This window comes from Cervus canadensis, chromosome 20 (assembly GCF_019320065.1).
Source record: "Cervus canadensis isolate Bull #8, Minnesota chromosome 20, ASM1932006v1, whole genome shotgun sequence".
NCBI classification, from domain to species: Eukaryota; Metazoa; Chordata; class Mammalia; order Artiodactyla; family Cervidae; genus Cervus; species Cervus canadensis.
Genome location: NC_057405.1, coordinates 38,691,336 through 38,709,775, shown reverse-complemented (window position 1 = coordinate 38,709,775; position 18,440 = coordinate 38,691,336). Strand labels below are relative to the sequence as shown.

Genomic DNA, 18,440 nt, shown 5'->3' with positions numbered 1-18,440 from the left:
GCCTTTAAAGCAATAAACACTAGGATCATTTGGAAAAAACAGCAGTTATCAGGAAATCAGTGAGCCATGATGAAAAAAAAAAACCCTAAATAACATTTAATCTTTCAAATAAGAATTCTTCATTCCTTTTTAAAACAATATTTATTTTTATTTATTTATTTGGCTGTGCAGGGTCTTAGTTGTGACATGTTGTATCTAGTTCCCCAACCAGGGATCAAACCGAGGGCCCCAGCATTGAGAGCTCAGTCTTAGCCACTGGACCACCAGGGGAGTCCCAAATTCTTCATTCTTGAGTTGAACTGACAAATGAGGTGGCATTTAGACCGACTGATTAGACTTATACCTTTGTGGTGCTGCTGAACATCAGACACATGTGATAGAGGTGTTCTTTGGTGTTACTCTGCTTTCTTAGTCCTGCATGTTTATGTTTGCTCAATTATGGCTGAGTTGCACTAGTTTTGCAAAGAATTAGCTTCTTCCAAACTGTAAAACTTATGAGCATATTATTGTCTGTAGTACTTCATTATCCTTTTAACGACTGCTGCATAAGGAGTGATGTCACCTATCTCATTCTTGATGTTATTGATGGTTGTTTTTCACTTTCTGTTTTTATCACTCTTGCCAGAGTTTTGTTGTTGTTGTTGCTTAATTACTAACTCATGTCCAACTCTTTTGAGACTCTATGGACTATACCCACCAAGCTCCTCTGTCCATGGCATTTCCCAGGCAAGAATACTGGAGCGGGCTGCCTTTCTTCTCCACCCAGGAACTGAACCTGCCTCTCCTGTGTCTTCTGCATTGGCGGGGTGGATTCTTTACCACTGAGCCACCTGGGAAACCCTTAGTCCTGTACCTAATCACTTTTCTGTCATTTTTATCTGATTTGGAAAATATTTTAGGACAATCCAATAACAATTTTAAGACAAAAAATTCTACACACTTCATAGCTCCTTTCTATTACATGAATGTGTAAATTGATTTCCCTCTCAAGATGAAAAAAAAACAAAGGTTGGCTTCCCAAAAATGTTTTCATTGGCTTTAGGGAACTAAAACGCACCAGTCTGGGTGACTAATACTTCCTGGAAAACAAAGATAGATCAACACATAATTAAGTTCTGGCTCAAATATAATTGTTGTCTTGGAAACAGTTTTAGGGATAAATATGGTTATGCTAATAAAACTTTTCATGATTTCCACCAATGGTTTGGTTTATTAATTAGGCCAGACCCTCTTACTATCTTAATTAAGGCTACTCGTTTTGGACTATTCAAAGGGTTAAAAAAAGTTCCTAAGAGGACATTGAAAAGGAGGAAAAGGGGATAAACGTGAACTTCGTTATTTACCAGCGCTCAAGGTTAAACGTCCTTTTTGGCACACGTGTGGGTTTCAAACATCTTTCCTACTTCATTAAGCAGAAAGCAGAGTCGTATATACAGCATTTTAAACCAAGAATTCCTAGCGTTGTTTTTCTGAACCCCATTTTCGGAGGATTTCAAATGGGACGAACTCAAGAGAAACAAGCGAAAGCAAAAATCCTAAGTAGCCAGGATTTTTCTGGTTCCCGCTTTCAGTAAAGTGAGTTTTGTAGGAAGTTCTCCTCCGAGTGTAGCCCGAGGGGCAGCCTGCGGGCTCCGGAGGGTGTCTGGTGGAGGCCGAGTGTAAACTCCGGGCGCGGGAGCGCATCCCGGTCTGAGATCACACCCACTCGGGGTGTGCGTGAGTGAGCGCGCGGTGGCCGCGCGCGTGTGTACGTGTGGGGAGGTGTGCGCCAAAGGGGTGGGGTGAGGGGCGGCGAGGAGGGCTCTAGGTGAACCACGAGGCGCGGGAGCGGGAGGTCGCGCGCTCCGGCCTCTCCCCCAGGGGCCGCGGCGGCTGGCTCGCGCTCGGGCTGCCCCTCCCGGTGCGCGCCGCGGCGGCGCCACAGGCCCCTCGACCCTGTGACCACCGCCCTCCGGCCGCCTGGCCCACAGCGGGGACCGGCGATGGCGCGGGACTGACGGTCTCCTCCCTCCGGACCCTTCTGTCCCGCCCGGGGGCTCCCGGGGGCCGCGGCGCCGCCCCGATCTGCATGTGGGGCGCGCGCGCCGGCGGCCGGAGCAAGCGGCCCTCGGTGCCCCCGAGGCGGTGCCCGGCCGCGCGGGCGGACCGGGAGGAGGAGCAGCAGCAGGCCGGGCCGGGCTCCCCGCGCGCCGCCGCCCGGGAGCACGGGCTCCCTGGAGGGAGCTCGGGGCGTCCCAGCCTCGGAGGAGGGACCCGGAAGCAGAAGCAGAGCCCCGAGTCGAGCCGAGCCGCTGCCCCCGCTGCCCGCCGGCGCCGGGTGGGGGTCCCGGCGGCTGGATGGGCAGCGGCGGCTCGGGCCGCGGGCGGCGATGGGCGAGGAGCAGAGCACGGTGAGCGGCGGCGGCGGGCCCCTGGAGGCGCGGACCCCCGCTGGCGGCGCCGCGGGCCCGCCGGAGCCCCCGAGGCCGCCGGGGCACAGCGCCGGGGCGCCCGGGCCGCGCGCCGCCCCCTCCGAGCCGAGCGGCGGCGGCTGCGGAAGCGACTCCGGCTGCGCGGACGCCGGAGCCCCGGAACCCGCGGGGAGCCGGGGGGCCCCGAGCTGGAGCAAGAGCCGGGCACCCGGGCAGCCCGCGGGACTGGCCCTCCCCGGGCCCCTCAACGCCCAGGCTTTGCAAAAGCAGCTGGCCGAGGAGGAGGAGGAAACGGGGGAGCGAAAAGAGAGCGGGGATGAACAGCAGGAGGCGCCCCCCGGCGAGGAGCTTGAGCCCCCGACCCGCGTCCGCGTCGGGGCCCCGGACGGACTGGTCTTGGACGTGCTGGGCCCGCGGCGCCCGCCCCCGGCCAAGAGACAAGTGTTCTGCTCCGTGTTCTGCGTGGAGAACGACCTGCCCGAGGTGCCCTCGGCGGAGCGGCTGTCGCTGCCCGCGTCGCCACCTCGGGCTCCGCCGGTGACCAACCCTCCCGGCACCCCCTCCTCCTTCCCCAGCCCCCAGCTGTCGCTCCCAGCGGACCCCTTGTCCCCCGACGGCGGCAGCATCGAGCTGGAGTTCTACCTGGCGCCCGAGCCGTTCTCCGTGCCCAGCCTGCTGGGAGCCCCACCCTACTCCGACCTGGGTGGGGTCGGGGATCCCTATGCGCCCCTCATGGTGCTCATGTGCCGGGTGTGCCTGGAAGACAAGCCCATCAAGCCCCTGCCCTGCTGCAAGAAGGCCGTGTGCGAGGAGTGCCTCAAAGTCTACCTGAGCTCCCAGGTAACCTCAGCCCCTCCGAGCCTCCTCTGTCCCCATTCAGCTTTCCAAATCCGTGGCCAGGAAATCCCGCTCGCCCGCTCCCTGCTCACAGGAAGAGCTGATGAACACCCTTACCGAGGACCTCTATCAGTGTCTTACATCTCGGTTGTTGCCCTTAGAATATTTAAGTGTGTTTGTCTTCGTGGGTTAGCTTGACTGGAATTTAACTCTGGGTGAGCTTTGGGCTTTGATTGGCCGCCATAGAAGGAACAGGGTATGAATGCATTGCCCTCTGCTATTGCTTTTATTAAATTGCGAGCAAGGAGCTTGCTCAAAGAGGAGGGCAGTTGAGCGTGCTTCAGAGGCCTGGTATTCCAGAAACTGACAAATAGTGGGCAGAAAATAAATATGTATTGAGTTCGTGGAGAGAAGGGTTGCAATGAGTGATTCCTGACTTTGAAATTTTGCTACTTTCAGATAATCCAGAGAAAAGTGTTATTAATTATGTATTCCTTGCCCCTGGGTCACTTTTCAGTTTCTTTTTCCACAGTAAAGTTGAAGTACTTTTACTCACTGAAGTTTTAAGCCAGCAGAATGTTTTATTTCTTTAAGAGGGAACAAAACAGAAAAAGCCAAACAAAGCGAGGCAAGGCTAAGAGGCTTAACAAAACAAGCACTGGTGAAACTTTCCTCCTCGGTTGCTTATTTGAAAGCTTGTTTTTTTTCTTGGAAAGTTGGAAGAGTGCAGTTGACCCGCTTTCCTTCCCTGGTGGTGAATGCGTCCTTCTAGCAGTTTTCAGTCTGTTGTGTTTCTGCCAGTGTTTTGCACAATCCGGAATGCCCTTTGATCCCATGTCTGATTGTCCTGGGCCTATTCATCTTTCAAAACCCTGGGCTGTTCAGGTGCCAACTTCTCTGTGAAGCCTTCCCTCACCCTCCAGGCCACGGCTTATATACTTGCAAACACTTCTGCGTGTCTTGCATGCACTGAAGTTGTTCCACATGTCTGTTTGTCTGACTAGACAGCATCTTAGAGCCTCTGTTGTCTGATAGATTCATGTTGGTATCCTTCCTCGTAACAGTGTTTAATAACTTTGGCCGAAGGGAAACTAAACAGGATTTCACACCGAGCAGTTCCTCTGTGTATTGTGGCTAATCTGTGCTTGTGTCTAGACTGAAAGTGTGTACCCTGCCCAATGGAAAACGCAAAGGGGAATTTAGACAGAATGGAATGTTACACAAGCAGTGACTTGGCCAAGATGGTTGAGATTATCCAAGCGCCTGTGAGAGACTGTGATGTCTCTTTCGTGCTTTATCCGCAAACAGATACTTCAAACGGGGAAAGCCCGCTTCTCACTGTGGCAGTTTCTAGGATATCACTGTCAGACAGTCAAGCAGATAGGCATGGGCAAAGCCCTGTGGTGGGATTCAGACATTCCCAAGCTATGGGCTCTACTCCAAGGAAGCTCCCTTGTATGTATACAAGATGTATACACAAGAACAATACAAGGTGGCATATGATGAGGTGTAAACAGAGTGACAATATCATGTAGCTCTTAAGCACTGAATATAAATACAGTGTGGGTTTAGAGGTTCAAGGGAGGTGGTCATTAGAAGCTGGGGTACTCTGCTTTTTGCTTTGATTTCCTTAAGCATGTCCCTTTCCTGAAAGCAAAATTTTTTTTTGCCTCCAAAATGTGATCTGTGTTAATTCTAAGGTCCCTTCTACGCAAAGACTCTGTTTCCACGTCATTTAACTTTTCTGTGTCTTAATTTCCTCGTCAATGAAATGGAATTACAGACCATGCTCTGTAATGACACACCAGTTCTAAAGCAAAACAAAATCAAGCTGCAGAGCTGTTTTGTTGCCTCACTGAACCAGATCAAAAGGGCATAAAGAGGGCCCTCTTTCTCATTTCCTAAGGTTTCTTGGTTTTGACAGTAGTAAATCTGTCAAGCTTGAACTTGCAGGCGTCTTAAGCCTTTTTAAACTAAAGTGATATATTTGAAATAAAAAGTTAATAGTCACTTTTGTCATCATCTTTTGGATTTGTGCCAAATACTTAGTGTATTAGTTAATATCATTTAAGAAAATAAAGCAGAGTCCCTATTAAGCATTTTATGCAGTCATTAAAAATGCATACTAAATGTGAGCTGGAATATTGCCTGGTTAAATAATATTCTTCTAAAAGGAGCTGATGAATTCTTTGGAAGAAGGTACAAAGTTGGAAGACAGGAATGCAAATTTTTAGATGATAAGTCTTATTTACATTAGTGCCATGGACTGAATATGTGGCAAAGGCCAGTGGGTAGGTGTCTTCATTATTTCAATGTACTCATAGGAGATTGGGTGGTGACTTAAATACCTCTGTGCGTGCTCAGTTCATCAGTTGTGTCCGACTCTGCGACCTCGTGGACTGTAGCCTCCCAGAGTCCTCTGCCCCTGGATTCTTCAAGCAAGAATACTGGAGTGGGTTGCCATGCCCTCTCCAGGGGATCTTCCCAACCCAAGGATTGAACCCATCTTGCCCGTGTTTCCTGCATTGGCAGATGGATTCTTTACCCCTGAGCCACCTGGGAAACCCACATACCTCGATGTGCAAGCATGCATGCTCAATCTTTTAAGTCATGTCTGACTCTTTGTAACTCTGTGGACCATAGCCCACCAGAGTCCTCTGTCCCTGGGATTCTCCAGGCAAGAATATTGGAATGGGTTGCCATGCCCCCCTCGAGGGGATCTTCCGGACCAAGGGGTTGAACCAGCGTCTCTTATGTCTCCTGCATTGGCAGGTGGGTTGTTTACCACTAGCGTCACCTGGGAAGCCCAAATTCCTCTATATTGTGGTTTAAAAATAATAATTTTAGTTTTTCAAAACAGTGATTTGAAAAACTAAAAGTAGTTTTTCTTTAGTGATAAGAATTCTTCTTCAGTTATGACTGTGCCTGGGGACTATGCAGAATCCTTCTTAGTGGAATGACTATCTGGCCAACAGGTATCATTTGCTGTGGTGAAGGGGTGAACTGGTACATTATAATCCTTGGCACACATGCATGGGGTCGATTTAGAGGCCCTGGGAGTTTGACTGGTTTGTGTTGCATGAGTACGTAAGTCTTTGGTGCATAAACTTCAGAGGTCCATTTCCAATGGCCTGTGTGCACACGTATGGCGTGGCTTAGAGCATGCAGTCCCAGGGACGTCTGCAGTCTCCTTCAGGGCACTGAGCCATTCTGAGAACTGACCTTCTCAGATGGTTTGGCCGTTAGCCCATTTTCTAGGAGGAAGGATTGTTACTTTCCTTGTTTCATAGAATGATACCACACTCAGTTCAAAAATTCTCCACAGGTATCTTTCCTTTATGATTTTGATTGGGGACAGTAAAATCTGGTAGGATGTGAAATACTAATATTTAGCATTTTATATAAAGAAAAGAGAGAATTGGGCATGCTAAGGGCTTTCTAAAGGTAACAGCTGTTGTGACTTTCATCACTCTGCTTCAAAGTGCTTGTGATGGCACATGCATATGAATTGGAATGTATACACCTGTCAAATGAGTATTAATAGAGACAAGCAACATTTCTTCGGCACTTTGTGAACAAAACAGCTGCTAGATGATAATGTCCTGAAATGACTGTCTACTATAGTCATCCTAGAACTGGTGACCTAGGGGTGAAAGCTTCTAGATCCTTTTATTAAACTCTGAGTCATCCAGACCTTTATGGGTAAAAGTATAGCCTGCGTTTTCCCTTTAAACCTGAAAGCAACCTGTATATTTTTAGAAACTGGCCTGTTCAAGATGGAGTTTGCCAGCAGCCGCCTTCACAGGTGAATTTACAGATCCTCTCACGCCAGGTGTGATTTTGGTAGTCTTGAAAATGTGAAGATTAAAAGAGACTGAACTCTTGTTACATCACTCTGCGAATTTAAAAAGTGAGAATTCCGGCATATGTAAACTTCTTCTCCTGGGTACAGTGTGTGTGCGTGTGTGTGTGTGTGTGTGTGTGTGTGGTGTGTATTTTGGAGCTGTGGTTAACATTCACTTTCACACCTTCCTGACTCATGCACTTCTTTTCCTCTTCTGACTCTTTAATGCTGTCTCTTTTAATAATTTCTTCTTTCCCCTTAATAATTTCTTTCTTTTTCCTCTCACTTTTTAAAATTTGATTTTAAATAGCACTTGAGTCCTGCGGAGGAGTCAGTCCCCTGTGCGGGGCTCTTCGCTGGGCCCTCAGGGCTGGTGCAGACAGTGTCTGGGTGTCTTCCTTCTTGCGTCTTCACTGCCTGCGGGTCTCAGATAACTTGACCAGTACTACTTCCCTCAGGTGTCACCTTTGGAGTGGTGATTTTTTTTTTCTCCTAGCTCAGCTTTTTATACTTGAAGGCTGTTCCTTACTCCTCATGTGAGAGACAGAAAAAGAAGATTAGACTTGAGCTCCCAGCTTTTCCTTAAGTGTTGGTGATGGGGATGTGGACAGATACCTGAGTCATAATTTGTTATAATTAACATTTTCATTTGTTAATATACCATTAACACATAGAACAAATATTTATTGGCTACCTGTATGTCAGGGACCTTGAGAGACTTTTTAAATGTGTTAAATGCCCCCAAGTAACTGGCTCAGAGCCTTCTTGGCAGTGTTTCCTCCAAGCTTTATCTGGTGACATAAATAAGTTTTCCTTTAAGTTCTCAGACAAGTGTGGCTCTCCTCTTCTTTTTCCTTTCTGGGAGGATTTTATTAAGCCAGTTCTGGAACACCAGCTACCTTTTTAGTAAACATATTACTATTCCTCCTCTTATGTTTATTTCAAAGTAATAAGAAACATTATTGTAATAAATTATTATTATAATTAAATTTTCTTAACATATTTCTTAGAGCTCTTTGTTGTAAATAGAATATTAGTTAATGCTTTGCTTCTTTCAAAAGTTTTATTACTTTTGCGCTTTTGCAAAAAAATATTCAAAAGAAAACATTTTGCTAACTGTGTTTGGATCATTCATAAAAATATGGCCAATCTTTATGACACTTTCAAGAAATTCTTTGTTCAACTTCACTTTGTCAGCAGAGTTTTATGTGATAAACTCATTGAACCTTTCCAAATCAAGTTCTGTTTTAAAAGAAAAATTCAGTGTCTTCAGGACAGTAATTCCTAGAATAACATTCTCTTTCAAAGTGATCACTACTATTTGCCCCATCAGTTTTCGGCAATTACACTTGAGCTTTGAAGTTTCCATAAATAACAACAACCATTAATTGAACACCTATATTTCAAGCATTTTTTATATTTATTGTGTTTCAGTTTCTATTAATATGTTATTATGTTTCCATTTAGTGTATTTTATTATTTAATTTTAATTCCTTTGCGTATTAAATACTAATTACATACCAGACACTGTTGTTGGTGTTGGAAACACAGAGAACTGAAACAGATAAAACCTCTTACTCTATGGAGTTTATTTATTAGGCTGGCGGGAGGTTGATAATAAAATAAGTAAATTATTTAGTACACTAGATATTATTTAGTATACTATAGTATACTATAAAGAAAGAAAAACAAGGGAAGGGTGATAATAAATATTGGGAAGGAGATTTTTCTTTATGTATTTGTAGTGTTTTTAGGAATTGTCAGGGAGGGTTTGTTTTACATGGTGACTTTTGAGCAGAGATCTTCATGATGGCAGTGAGAGAGCAAAACAAGAGGATATCTGAGGAAACAGTAAGTATAAAGTTCCAGAGACAGAAGCCTGCTTGGTGGGGGAGTTCCAGGAATGACAGAAAGGTTCATATGGGTGAAGCATATGGAATGAGGTGGCAAGCACTGAGAAGAAACCAGAAGGAGAAGTGGGAAAAGCTGATGTAAAGGGCTTTAAGGCCATAGAGAACTTGCATTTCCTCCGAATGAGCTGGAAAGCGGTAAGGTGGTTTTGGGTTAATCAGATGTGACTTTACCTTTAAGAGAGAGGACTCTGGCTCTTTGTGGAGAATACATCAAGGGAGTCAAGAGTGGAAGTAAGGGGGACTTCCCTGGCTGTCCAGGGGTTAAGACTTTGTGCTTCCAACGCAGGGGGCACAGGTTCGATTCCTGGTCAGGGAACGAAGGTTCCACATGCTACCTAGCCAAAAAAAAGCCATTTAAAAAAAAAAAAACAAAACTTGGGGAAATAAAAAAAGAATGGAAGTGATCAGTTAGAAGAATTTGGCAATAAGCCAGAGAGGAGATGTGCCGGTTCAGACTAGGGTGATTAGAGGTAGATACGGTTTGAACTGGTGGCATTTTGAATGTCTTGTGACAACCGAGCTGACGGAATGTGCTCATGATGAGGTGTGGGATAAGAGGAGAAGAGTCCAGACTGACTCAGGTTTTGAGCCCAAGCAATTAGAAGAATGGGTTTGCCATTTAATAAGGTGAGGAATACTGTAGGAGGACTTATTTTAAGGAGAATCAGGAGTTCGTGCGAAATTCAAAAAGCTCGTTTAGACATTCATGAAAGGTTGGCAGTTGGTGTGTGGCATTCAGCAAAGAGACCTTAATAGGAGATGTAAATTTGAATCTTTCTGATATAGAGAAGATGTTTAAACCCATGAGACCAGAGGAGGATTGAGGACTGGGTCTGGGCATCCCAGTGCTTGCAGATCCAGGCCCTGGGACGTATGAAGGAATGGGAAGGAGTCTGAAAGGGAGAGGGCAAGAAGGAAACCAAGGTAGTAGAGTGGTTAACGAGAGCCAAACAAAGATGATGTTTTATAAAGGAAGGAAAAATCATTTTTGTCTAATATTTCTGATAGTTTCAGCAGGATAAGAGTTTAAATTGACCATTGGATTTCCCAACAAGGAGATTATTTGTAAGTGTGAGTAGTGCTGTTTTCATTGGCACTGGTGGAGTTGACTTTCTGATTGTAATGGGTTCAAGAAAACAGGAACAGCTCAATTTCTGTACTAAAGGTAGTAGAATGTTACATGAGGAAACTCAAGGTTAGCAAGGTTAAAGACCTTGTCCTAAATCACATAGCTAGGAAATGGCAACGGTGGGATTTCAGTTCCGTTTGGCTCTAAAACCCAAGGTCTTTGCATTTATTATCTTATTTATAAGTTAAATATGTTGCTTTTACTTTAAAGTTTATATCTGTATTGTACAAAGTCACAAGGCTTCCAGTCTAAGAAGAAACTTAATTACATGTTTTGAGGAAGTGGAAGTCTCTTGCCCAGATTTAGATCCAGAGAAAGATTTCAACCAAAGTCAGCTGCATTTTCATGTAAGAAAATCAAGTGGCATTGAATTGAGACGAGCTATGATTTAACTTACTATTAAGTTTAAATGGCAGCATACTCTCCTGTTTTCTTCCTAACTCTTGACCGTGCCTTTTGTTTCCATTTGAACTTTTTCTTATGTTATGTCTCTTAATGTTGGTATCTGCATGGTCATATGTTAAACCCTCTCTTTCCTCACATTGAAGTCCAAAAGAGAAAGGGGCAGCAGAGGATGAGATGATTAGATAGCATCACCGACTCAATGGACACAAATTTTTGCAAACTCTGGGAGATAGGACAGGACAGAGGAACCTAGCCTACTGTAGTCCTTGGGATTGCAAAGAGTCAGACACAACCTAGTGACTGAACAACTCCTCACATTGTGTATTAGTCCTGGGATCATGTATTTCACTCCCATGGTTTCAGGTAACACCTATATGCTCTTGACTTCTAAATCTTTGCTTCTATCCCGGATGACTTTTTCTCACCTACAGTACCATATTGCTGGCTCTGTCTTTGACATTTCCACCTGTATGTTCCATCCACAGCCACCTTAAACCTCCCAGAACTAACCTCCCTTTCCTCCTCTTCCTTCCTGCATCCCTAAAGCTTTGCTCTTCCTTTGGGGTTCCATGTTTCTCCATCAGTTATACCCAGGCCAGAAGCGTGGGTGTCATCTTCGAGTTCTTTTCCTCCCTCATCTCCCACATCTCATTAATCACCAGTCACTAATCACTTTCAGTCCTACCTCCTAAAATTATTTCTGTCGTCTTCTCTACTTTTCTCCATTTCCACTGGCACTTCCCTTGCTCAGGCCTCTACCATTTCTCTCCTGGATTCCAACCACAGCTTCCTCCTTTGTCCAGGTGTTCCAATCTTGGCCATTTCCAATCTATCCTTCACACTGCCGCCAAAGTTGTCTTGTAAGATACAAGACTGGTCTTGGCATTTCCCCTTCTTTGCCTTCCAGTCTGCCTCTTGCCTTTAGAATAGACTTTGAACATGGTTTGCATGTGCCTGGGTGAGCTAACTCCTATTTACCACTGTTGTTTCTCATCAACCCCCCTCAACCCCACCCCAACCCCCATCTGTCCCTATAGCTGTGTTAAACTTATTTTTGTTCATTGAGTACTCTATGACTCTCTTAATTATGAACCTTTAGTTTAGTGACGTGATTCTGTGTTAGCGGGATCTACTTTTTTCCCTTAATCCCCATCTCTGCCTCTTTCACACTGATTCATTCTAGTCTCAGCTTAGACGTTTCTTCCTTTGAGAAGTCTTCTTGACCCCCTCTTATCTGGATTAAACATCCTTCCTGTGGTCTTTGACAACCCTTTGACTCACTGTAAGATTCTTCATATTTCACTGTATTTAAATTGCCTGTTTCCTGTTCCATGCTCCCATTAGACTATAAAGCTTGATGCATGTAGAGACCTTTTTCATTTTTTTTTTTTTTTCTGATTGATTTCTTAGCGCTTGGCATACTGTCCATGTGAAATGAGTATTTGTGTAGTGGATTTATGTAGTTAGACTATAAATAACTAATACATCAGAGGCTAGTTGTCAACATACAAAGTATTAGGATAGATAGCCAAGATGGTTTTTAACAGGAAAATCTCAGCATTTCATTATCTTGCTTAAAATCCTACAAACCCTTTCCCATTGCTGTAGTGAAAAGATTCTGGTTCATAACACTGCTGATGAGGTTTGGTCCCTGCTGCTCTCCTCAATCTCTTCTCCATCCCTCCAGCTCCAGTACTTTCCAGGCAAGTATCCTTTCCTTTGTTAATTTCTCCTCATCCTTCAGCTCTCAGCCTTCTTGTTCTCCAGACTGAATCTGTCTCACCGTTTATGCTTTTAGAGTCCTTTTTGCCCTGTAGTCATTTTTTAAATCCCCTTTTGTAATTATATGTTTGTGAGATGATTTGATATTTGATTAATTCTGTCTCCCTCCCCATATTATTTGAGCTGCTTTTATAACTAGCAGTTAGCCCAGAGCCATAATATAGTAGTACTATAATATAATATAATAGTTACTCAGCAAATGTTTGTTAAAAGACTGAATGAATGATTGAGAGTAAATTATAGTATGTTCAGGTTAGTAGAAAAATTAAGGTAGATTTTGAACCTAGTATGTTTAGGTTGGTAGAAAAATTAAGGTAGATTTTGAACCTGAATTTTTGATATTTTATTCCAGAGTAAATTTACATTTTTAATGCAATGGAATGCCATGGCCTGAGTCTTTATCTTGGCAACCAGTTTATCATTGAGACGCTTCTTTAATTATGAAACCTATTCTGGTTTCGTGTCTTCTGCTTAACAGATTCCTCCAGAACCTGGGAACTTAGGAACAACCGTTTTATTTTGATCATGGCATGTGGGTCAGGAATTTGGGAAGGGCTCAGCTGGTAGTTCACACTTGGGGCTTCTGCTGCGGTGGTGGTCAGATGTCAGCTGTCTTGTTTGGCTGGCAGCTGATGCTGGCTGGTGACAGGATGCTTGGCTGTGGCTGTCCACAGCAGTGCCAGCATGTAGCCTTGATAGACTGTAGTCTCAGGGCAGTGGGCTTCTTACATGGAGGCTGGCCTCCCCAGGGCCAGAGTCTCAAGGAAGCCAGGTGGAGGCTGTCTTTTTTTTTTTTTGGAGGCTGTCTTAACTTGGGAAGTCATTCCGAGTCACTTGCCCTGGTGGCTCAGACGGTAAAGAATCTGCCTGCAATGCAGGAGACCCAGGTTCTGTCCCTGGGTAGGGAGGATCCCCTGGAGGAGGAAATGGCAACCCACTCCATTATTCTTGCCTGGAGAATTCCATGGACAGAGGAGCCTGGTGGGCTACAGTCTATGGGGTCACAAAGAGTCGGACATGACTGAGTGACTAACACTTTCACTTTTTCACTTTTAGCAGAAAGACACTTAGACCCACACCTTCATTATTTTGTGAATATGTATAAGAATTTGGGGCCATATTTTTAAACCACCAAGTACTTCAGACGAAAAAATCAGGAATGTTGTGAATTTAGGTAGTAAAACTTTTGAGCCTGGATTTTAATTTGTTTTTAATTTAAAGTTTCATGTCTTATCAGTTATTTAATTACATATTTCCTATTCACATCATTGGGAGAAGGGCATGGCAACCCACCCCAGTATTCTTGCCTGGGGAATCCCGAGGACAGAGAAGCCTGGTGGGCTACAGTCCATGGGGTTGCAAAGAGTCGGACACACCTGAGCGACTGACACATTCATATCATTATATTGATTAATGTACTTTGGTGTTGCGGGAGTTTTGTGCTTTATCTTTGAATAATTTAATAATAAAGCTTTAAGCGAAACTTATATGAAAGTTGTTCCCTTTCATTAATATTTATTTTTAATTGTTTATTTATTTGGCTGTGCTGGATCCTAGTTACTGTGCCCTTGGCTTTCTCTGTTCGCAGAGAGCGGGGCTCTTCTCTAGTTGTGGCGCTCAGTCTTCTCATCGTGGGGGCTTCTCTTGTTGTGGAGCACAGGCTCTGGGGCAAGCCGGCTTCGGTAGTTGGGGCACAACGGCTTAGTTGCTCCACGGCGTGTGGAATCCCCCAGGACCCAATCAAACTCCTGTCCCCTGCATTGGCAGGCAAATTCCTACCCACTGTCCACCAGGGAAGTCCAAACATTGTTTCCTTTTAAGCTTAAGTATTTTAGAGAATTTCATTGTAACTGAATATCTTGAGATCAGGGTCAGCTTCTAATTATATCTGATTATTAACACCATTTATGTTAATTATTATTAACATAGTATGTTAATTATCAACAACTGATTATTAGCACCATTTATTCTACATAATTTCTATCGTATCAAAATTTTAGCTTCACTAGTGATTAAAAGATCGTTTGAAAAGATTGAATACCTTGCGGAATAAAAAGAATTGATGTAACAGAAAGTTTTTGTGGTGCAGGGATATTCTATACAGAAATTGTTATTTTTAATGATACCTGAGAATTAACCACTCTAGTTAATGTTTGTTAAATTGACTTACTGTTGGATTTTTATTGTTTATGATATTCTAGTTTGGCTGATTTTATCATGCAGGTAGTGTCCTCTCACATAGGTAGCCCTTACATTTGCAAAAGCAAGTATGTTGTGCTCAGAAATCTCCTGGTTGAGGATCTGTGCCCCCTGAAAAGGAGGAGGTGTATTGCTTTCACGATGTGCCTTTTTTCATTTTCCCCAGCTCAGGTAACTAAATTTTGCACTTATTCATTCATGTAATGACTAATCCCTTTTTAAATCTTCCAAAGCTGTTTGCCTCAATGGTATTCTCTACTGTAAGGTTCAGAGGCTAATTATAGGCTACCTAGCAAATTACTTCCCCTTTTGTGGTGTTGATTCTTGCCTTATTTCCTCACTCAATTATTGGCCATACTCAGCGTTCCTGAAGCTCTGAGACGTAAGTGACCAGTTAAATCACCAGGGCTTTTCCCTCTGGTTGCTTAACCAGCTTAATTTTAAACAGCAGGTAAAATAAAACACTTAGTTATAGTGTTTCCCTAGCGTTTTGTTTCCTTTGACAATGCCATTTTCCCTAATGTTTAGAGTTTAGTTTATTACTGGTTTATGTCTAATTAGAACCGTTGAATCAAATCTGAAATGACTTTGCTATGGCTTGATCTTAGTACACCATGTTTGTATGAACATGTGACCTTGGTGGGGAAAGTGAATTTCCTTCATTAGTTCTACAGAGTGTAGGGCTTTTCTTTTTTTTTTTTTCTGCTTGAGATGTCCATGGTGGGAAATGATTGGTGCAATTCCAAGGGTTCTACTTTAATCCTGCTTAAGAATCGATGCTGTTGAACTATGGTGTTGGAGAAGACTCTTGAGAGTCCCTTGGACTGCAAGGAGATCCAACCAGTCCATCCTAAAGGAGATCAGTCCTGGGTGTTCATTGGAAGGACTGATGTTGAAGCTGAAACTCCAGTACTTTGGCCACTTGATTGGAAGAGCTGACTCATTTGAAAAGACCCTGATGCTGGGAAAGATTGAGGGCTGGAGGAGAAGGGGATGACAGAGGATGAGATGGTTGGATGGCATCACCTACTCAATGGACGTGGGTTTAAGTAAACTCCGGGAGTTGGTGATGGATAGGGAGGCCTGGCGTGCTGCAGTTCATGGGGTCGCAAAGAGTCAGACATGACTGAGCGACTGAACTGAACTGAACCATTAACTTCAGTGTTTTTTTTCCCCTTATGTTACCATTTTCCTCAAGATTGTTTGTGAAACACTTCGAAAATAACAGACTCCTGAAAATAAAAGAAATATTCTCTTTGTTCAATGTTCTGGTGCTTTATGCTATGAGTGTGTGTGTGTGTGTGTGTGTGTGTGTGTAGGTCGCAAGTTTGTGTGCTACAAGAAGATTGTGTGCTCATTTTGATTTATAAAAATCTAAGTATAGTCATTTCCAGGTGAATTCGCATATTTCGGGTTTAGTGTGAGTCAACCTTAGTCTCTGGTGTTTACCTTTTTCCTGCTGTTAGGTTTTAATATGTCCCATTGTGAGTCACTGAGTGCTTCACTCTTAAAGATAAAGATAAAGAGGAATGCTTGAAAAGAAAACATGTGAAACAATAGTCAGTCTTTTCCCAAGAGTTTGAGTTTGCTTCTTTTTTTTTCTGAAAAATACCATTTGTCCAGATATGTTCTTCTCTTTAAAAATCACTATAGACTTAGAAAATTTGAAAACAGAATTTTCAGTCTTGCTTAAAAATCATCCAAGTGAATTGCTTTCAGAGACTTTTGACCCATTGGTTTAAAAAATAGCACTTTATGATTAGCTCCAAGAATAGTTGATTGCCGCTATAGTTAGGAAAGATATACCTCACTAGCTGAATTTCATCAGCAATCTTTGAATGCTTGGTAGATGAAACATGAAAAGAAGTGTAATGACTTAGTAAGCACAGGGAGCGGGGTATTTTTTTTGCCTCTCTGTGTCTCTCTGTGGTGCTTATTCAGTTAACACCATCATTGAAACAGTGTATCAAAATAAACTGAACATAGAGCTTAGAGACCCAGTGTCACTGAATGTCAGAGATTTCTAAAATTACGAATGCTGTTTCTAACTCACTGTTTTCACAATTACTAATGATTCTATTAGTGATGATAAGACATTTTGCATCATTAATTAATAAAGTAAAATTGAGACTCAGATGTTTAAAAAAAGCACTGGAACTTTTGGATTCTTTTTACAATCTAGATGGGTTGGCCAAAACCCTGTTGATTTGCTCAGGGTGCGAATAAAGAAAGGTCAAGCAGACAGTCCTGTCACAGGCTGGCTAATGACACAGCACTGATCTGGGGCCATAAATTACCCTTCCCCCTACGTGGTCATGTTGTAAAGTGTCTGCTTCTGATCAGAAGACATGATGGAAGAATTACTATTAATCTCATCACCACTTCTGGAAAAACAAATGGAAACACATATACTGCTAGATATTTAGTGAGCTGCAGAGACTTTTACACAGAGAAATCTTTTCCAGTGCATAAGACTTTCCTTTCTTTTACTGTAGTCACACTGCAGAAGGTCAGTTCTCTAACTCAGCTGATTTAAGGCAATCAAAAGCGAGGGGAAGCTAGAACTTTCTTATTAAAAACATTCTCTGAGCGCAGAATATTTGTTTAGGAGCATGCTGATCACTCGAGAAGATGTAGTCTATGATCCATCCTCTTACCAAGTGTAGAAATTCAGAAAGTGAAAAGTAAGGTGTCCAAGCAAAAGGTTAGGGAAAGTTTATAACTACATTGTGTGATGCTGGTTGTTGACTTCAGTGGTTCTAGGAAGAAGCTGTGTTGATGGGAGTAGAAAAAGTTGAAGCTCGGCTAGTTTATACAAAGTACTAGTTGAAACACAGGAAACGTAGGAGAAGGGAGTTAGAGGTGGGATATGTTTTCAAGTGAGATGGAGTGAGCAAGCACACAGGTGAATGTTTACAGGCTCAGTCGCTCGGTTGTGTCTTTTTGACTCTGTGATCCCATGAACTGTAGCCCGCCAGGCTTCTCTGTCCATGGAATTCTCCAGGCAAGAGTACTGGAGTGGGTTGCTATTTCCTTCTCCAAAATAAAGTGAAGTCGCTTAGTTGTGTCCGACTCTTTGCGACCCCATGGACTGTAGCCTACCAGGCTCCTCAGTCGATGGAATTTTCCAGGCAAGAACACTGGAGTGGGTTGCCATTTCCTTCTCCAGGGGATCTTCCTGACTCAGGGATTGAACCTGGGTCTCCCGCATTGCAGACAGACGCTTTTACTGGCTGCGCCACCAGGGAAGTCCCAAAATAAAGAGGAAGGGTAAAAGTGACCTTGGCTAGAGAGAGGGGTTTAGAAGGGCCGTAGGGCAAATAGTGGAGAGGTGTAGCTGGATGGTGAGCAGGAGCCAGGGAACGGAGGTCTCGGTGCCGGGCAGAGCACACGGCGTGTGGGCTGAGCAGACCCCCAGGGGTGCTCTGTCTCAGGGCAGGGGCAGCGGGAGCCCATGGTTCATGGCTCACAGAGTGAGATGAGATCGCAGAGAGCTCTGAGGCCCCTCTGTGGAATGTTCTGTGATACGAAGTCATCGGAAAGTTGAGTGGCGCTGTCAAATTATAGTTAGTGCTTCAAAAAGAGCCTGGCTTCCCTGTGGAGAATAAACTGTGTTTGAGGGTGGGGTGTGGCAGAAGAGAACCAGGGCAATGGGTTAGGAGGCTGCTGCAGCAGTCCAGGGCAGAGATGAGTGGTCTGGGTTACTGTGGAAATGGTTCCGTCTCTTGTCCCATCACTTACCTGGCCTTTGGTTTTCAAAGGTGTAGGGAGTTCTTCACCTTTGGTCCAGCAGGATGTCCTGCCAGTCTTTGTAGCCTTTGAAGTTCAGAGGTCCATGTTGTACTGGGTTGGCCAAAAAGTTCATTTGGGTGGTTTTCCCCTAAGATCTTATAGGAAAACTCCAATGACCTTTTTGGCCA

General features: G+C 44.0%; 1 protein-coding gene across 1 annotated transcript in view; it reads left to right on the top strand.

Annotated features, from left to right (window-relative positions):
* Positions 1-2,239: 2,239 nt before the first annotated feature.
* Positions 2,240-18,440, top strand: part of RNF217 (ring finger protein 217) — a 124,263-nt gene continuing 108,062 nt past the window's right edge. The window contains exon 1 of the mRNA XM_043438988.1: positions 2,240-3,251. Within this exon, the coding sequence (XP_043294923.1) occupies positions 2,370-3,251 (882 nt within the window). The 5' untranslated portion in view covers positions 2,240-2,369. The remainder of the gene's footprint in view (positions 3,252-18,440) is intronic.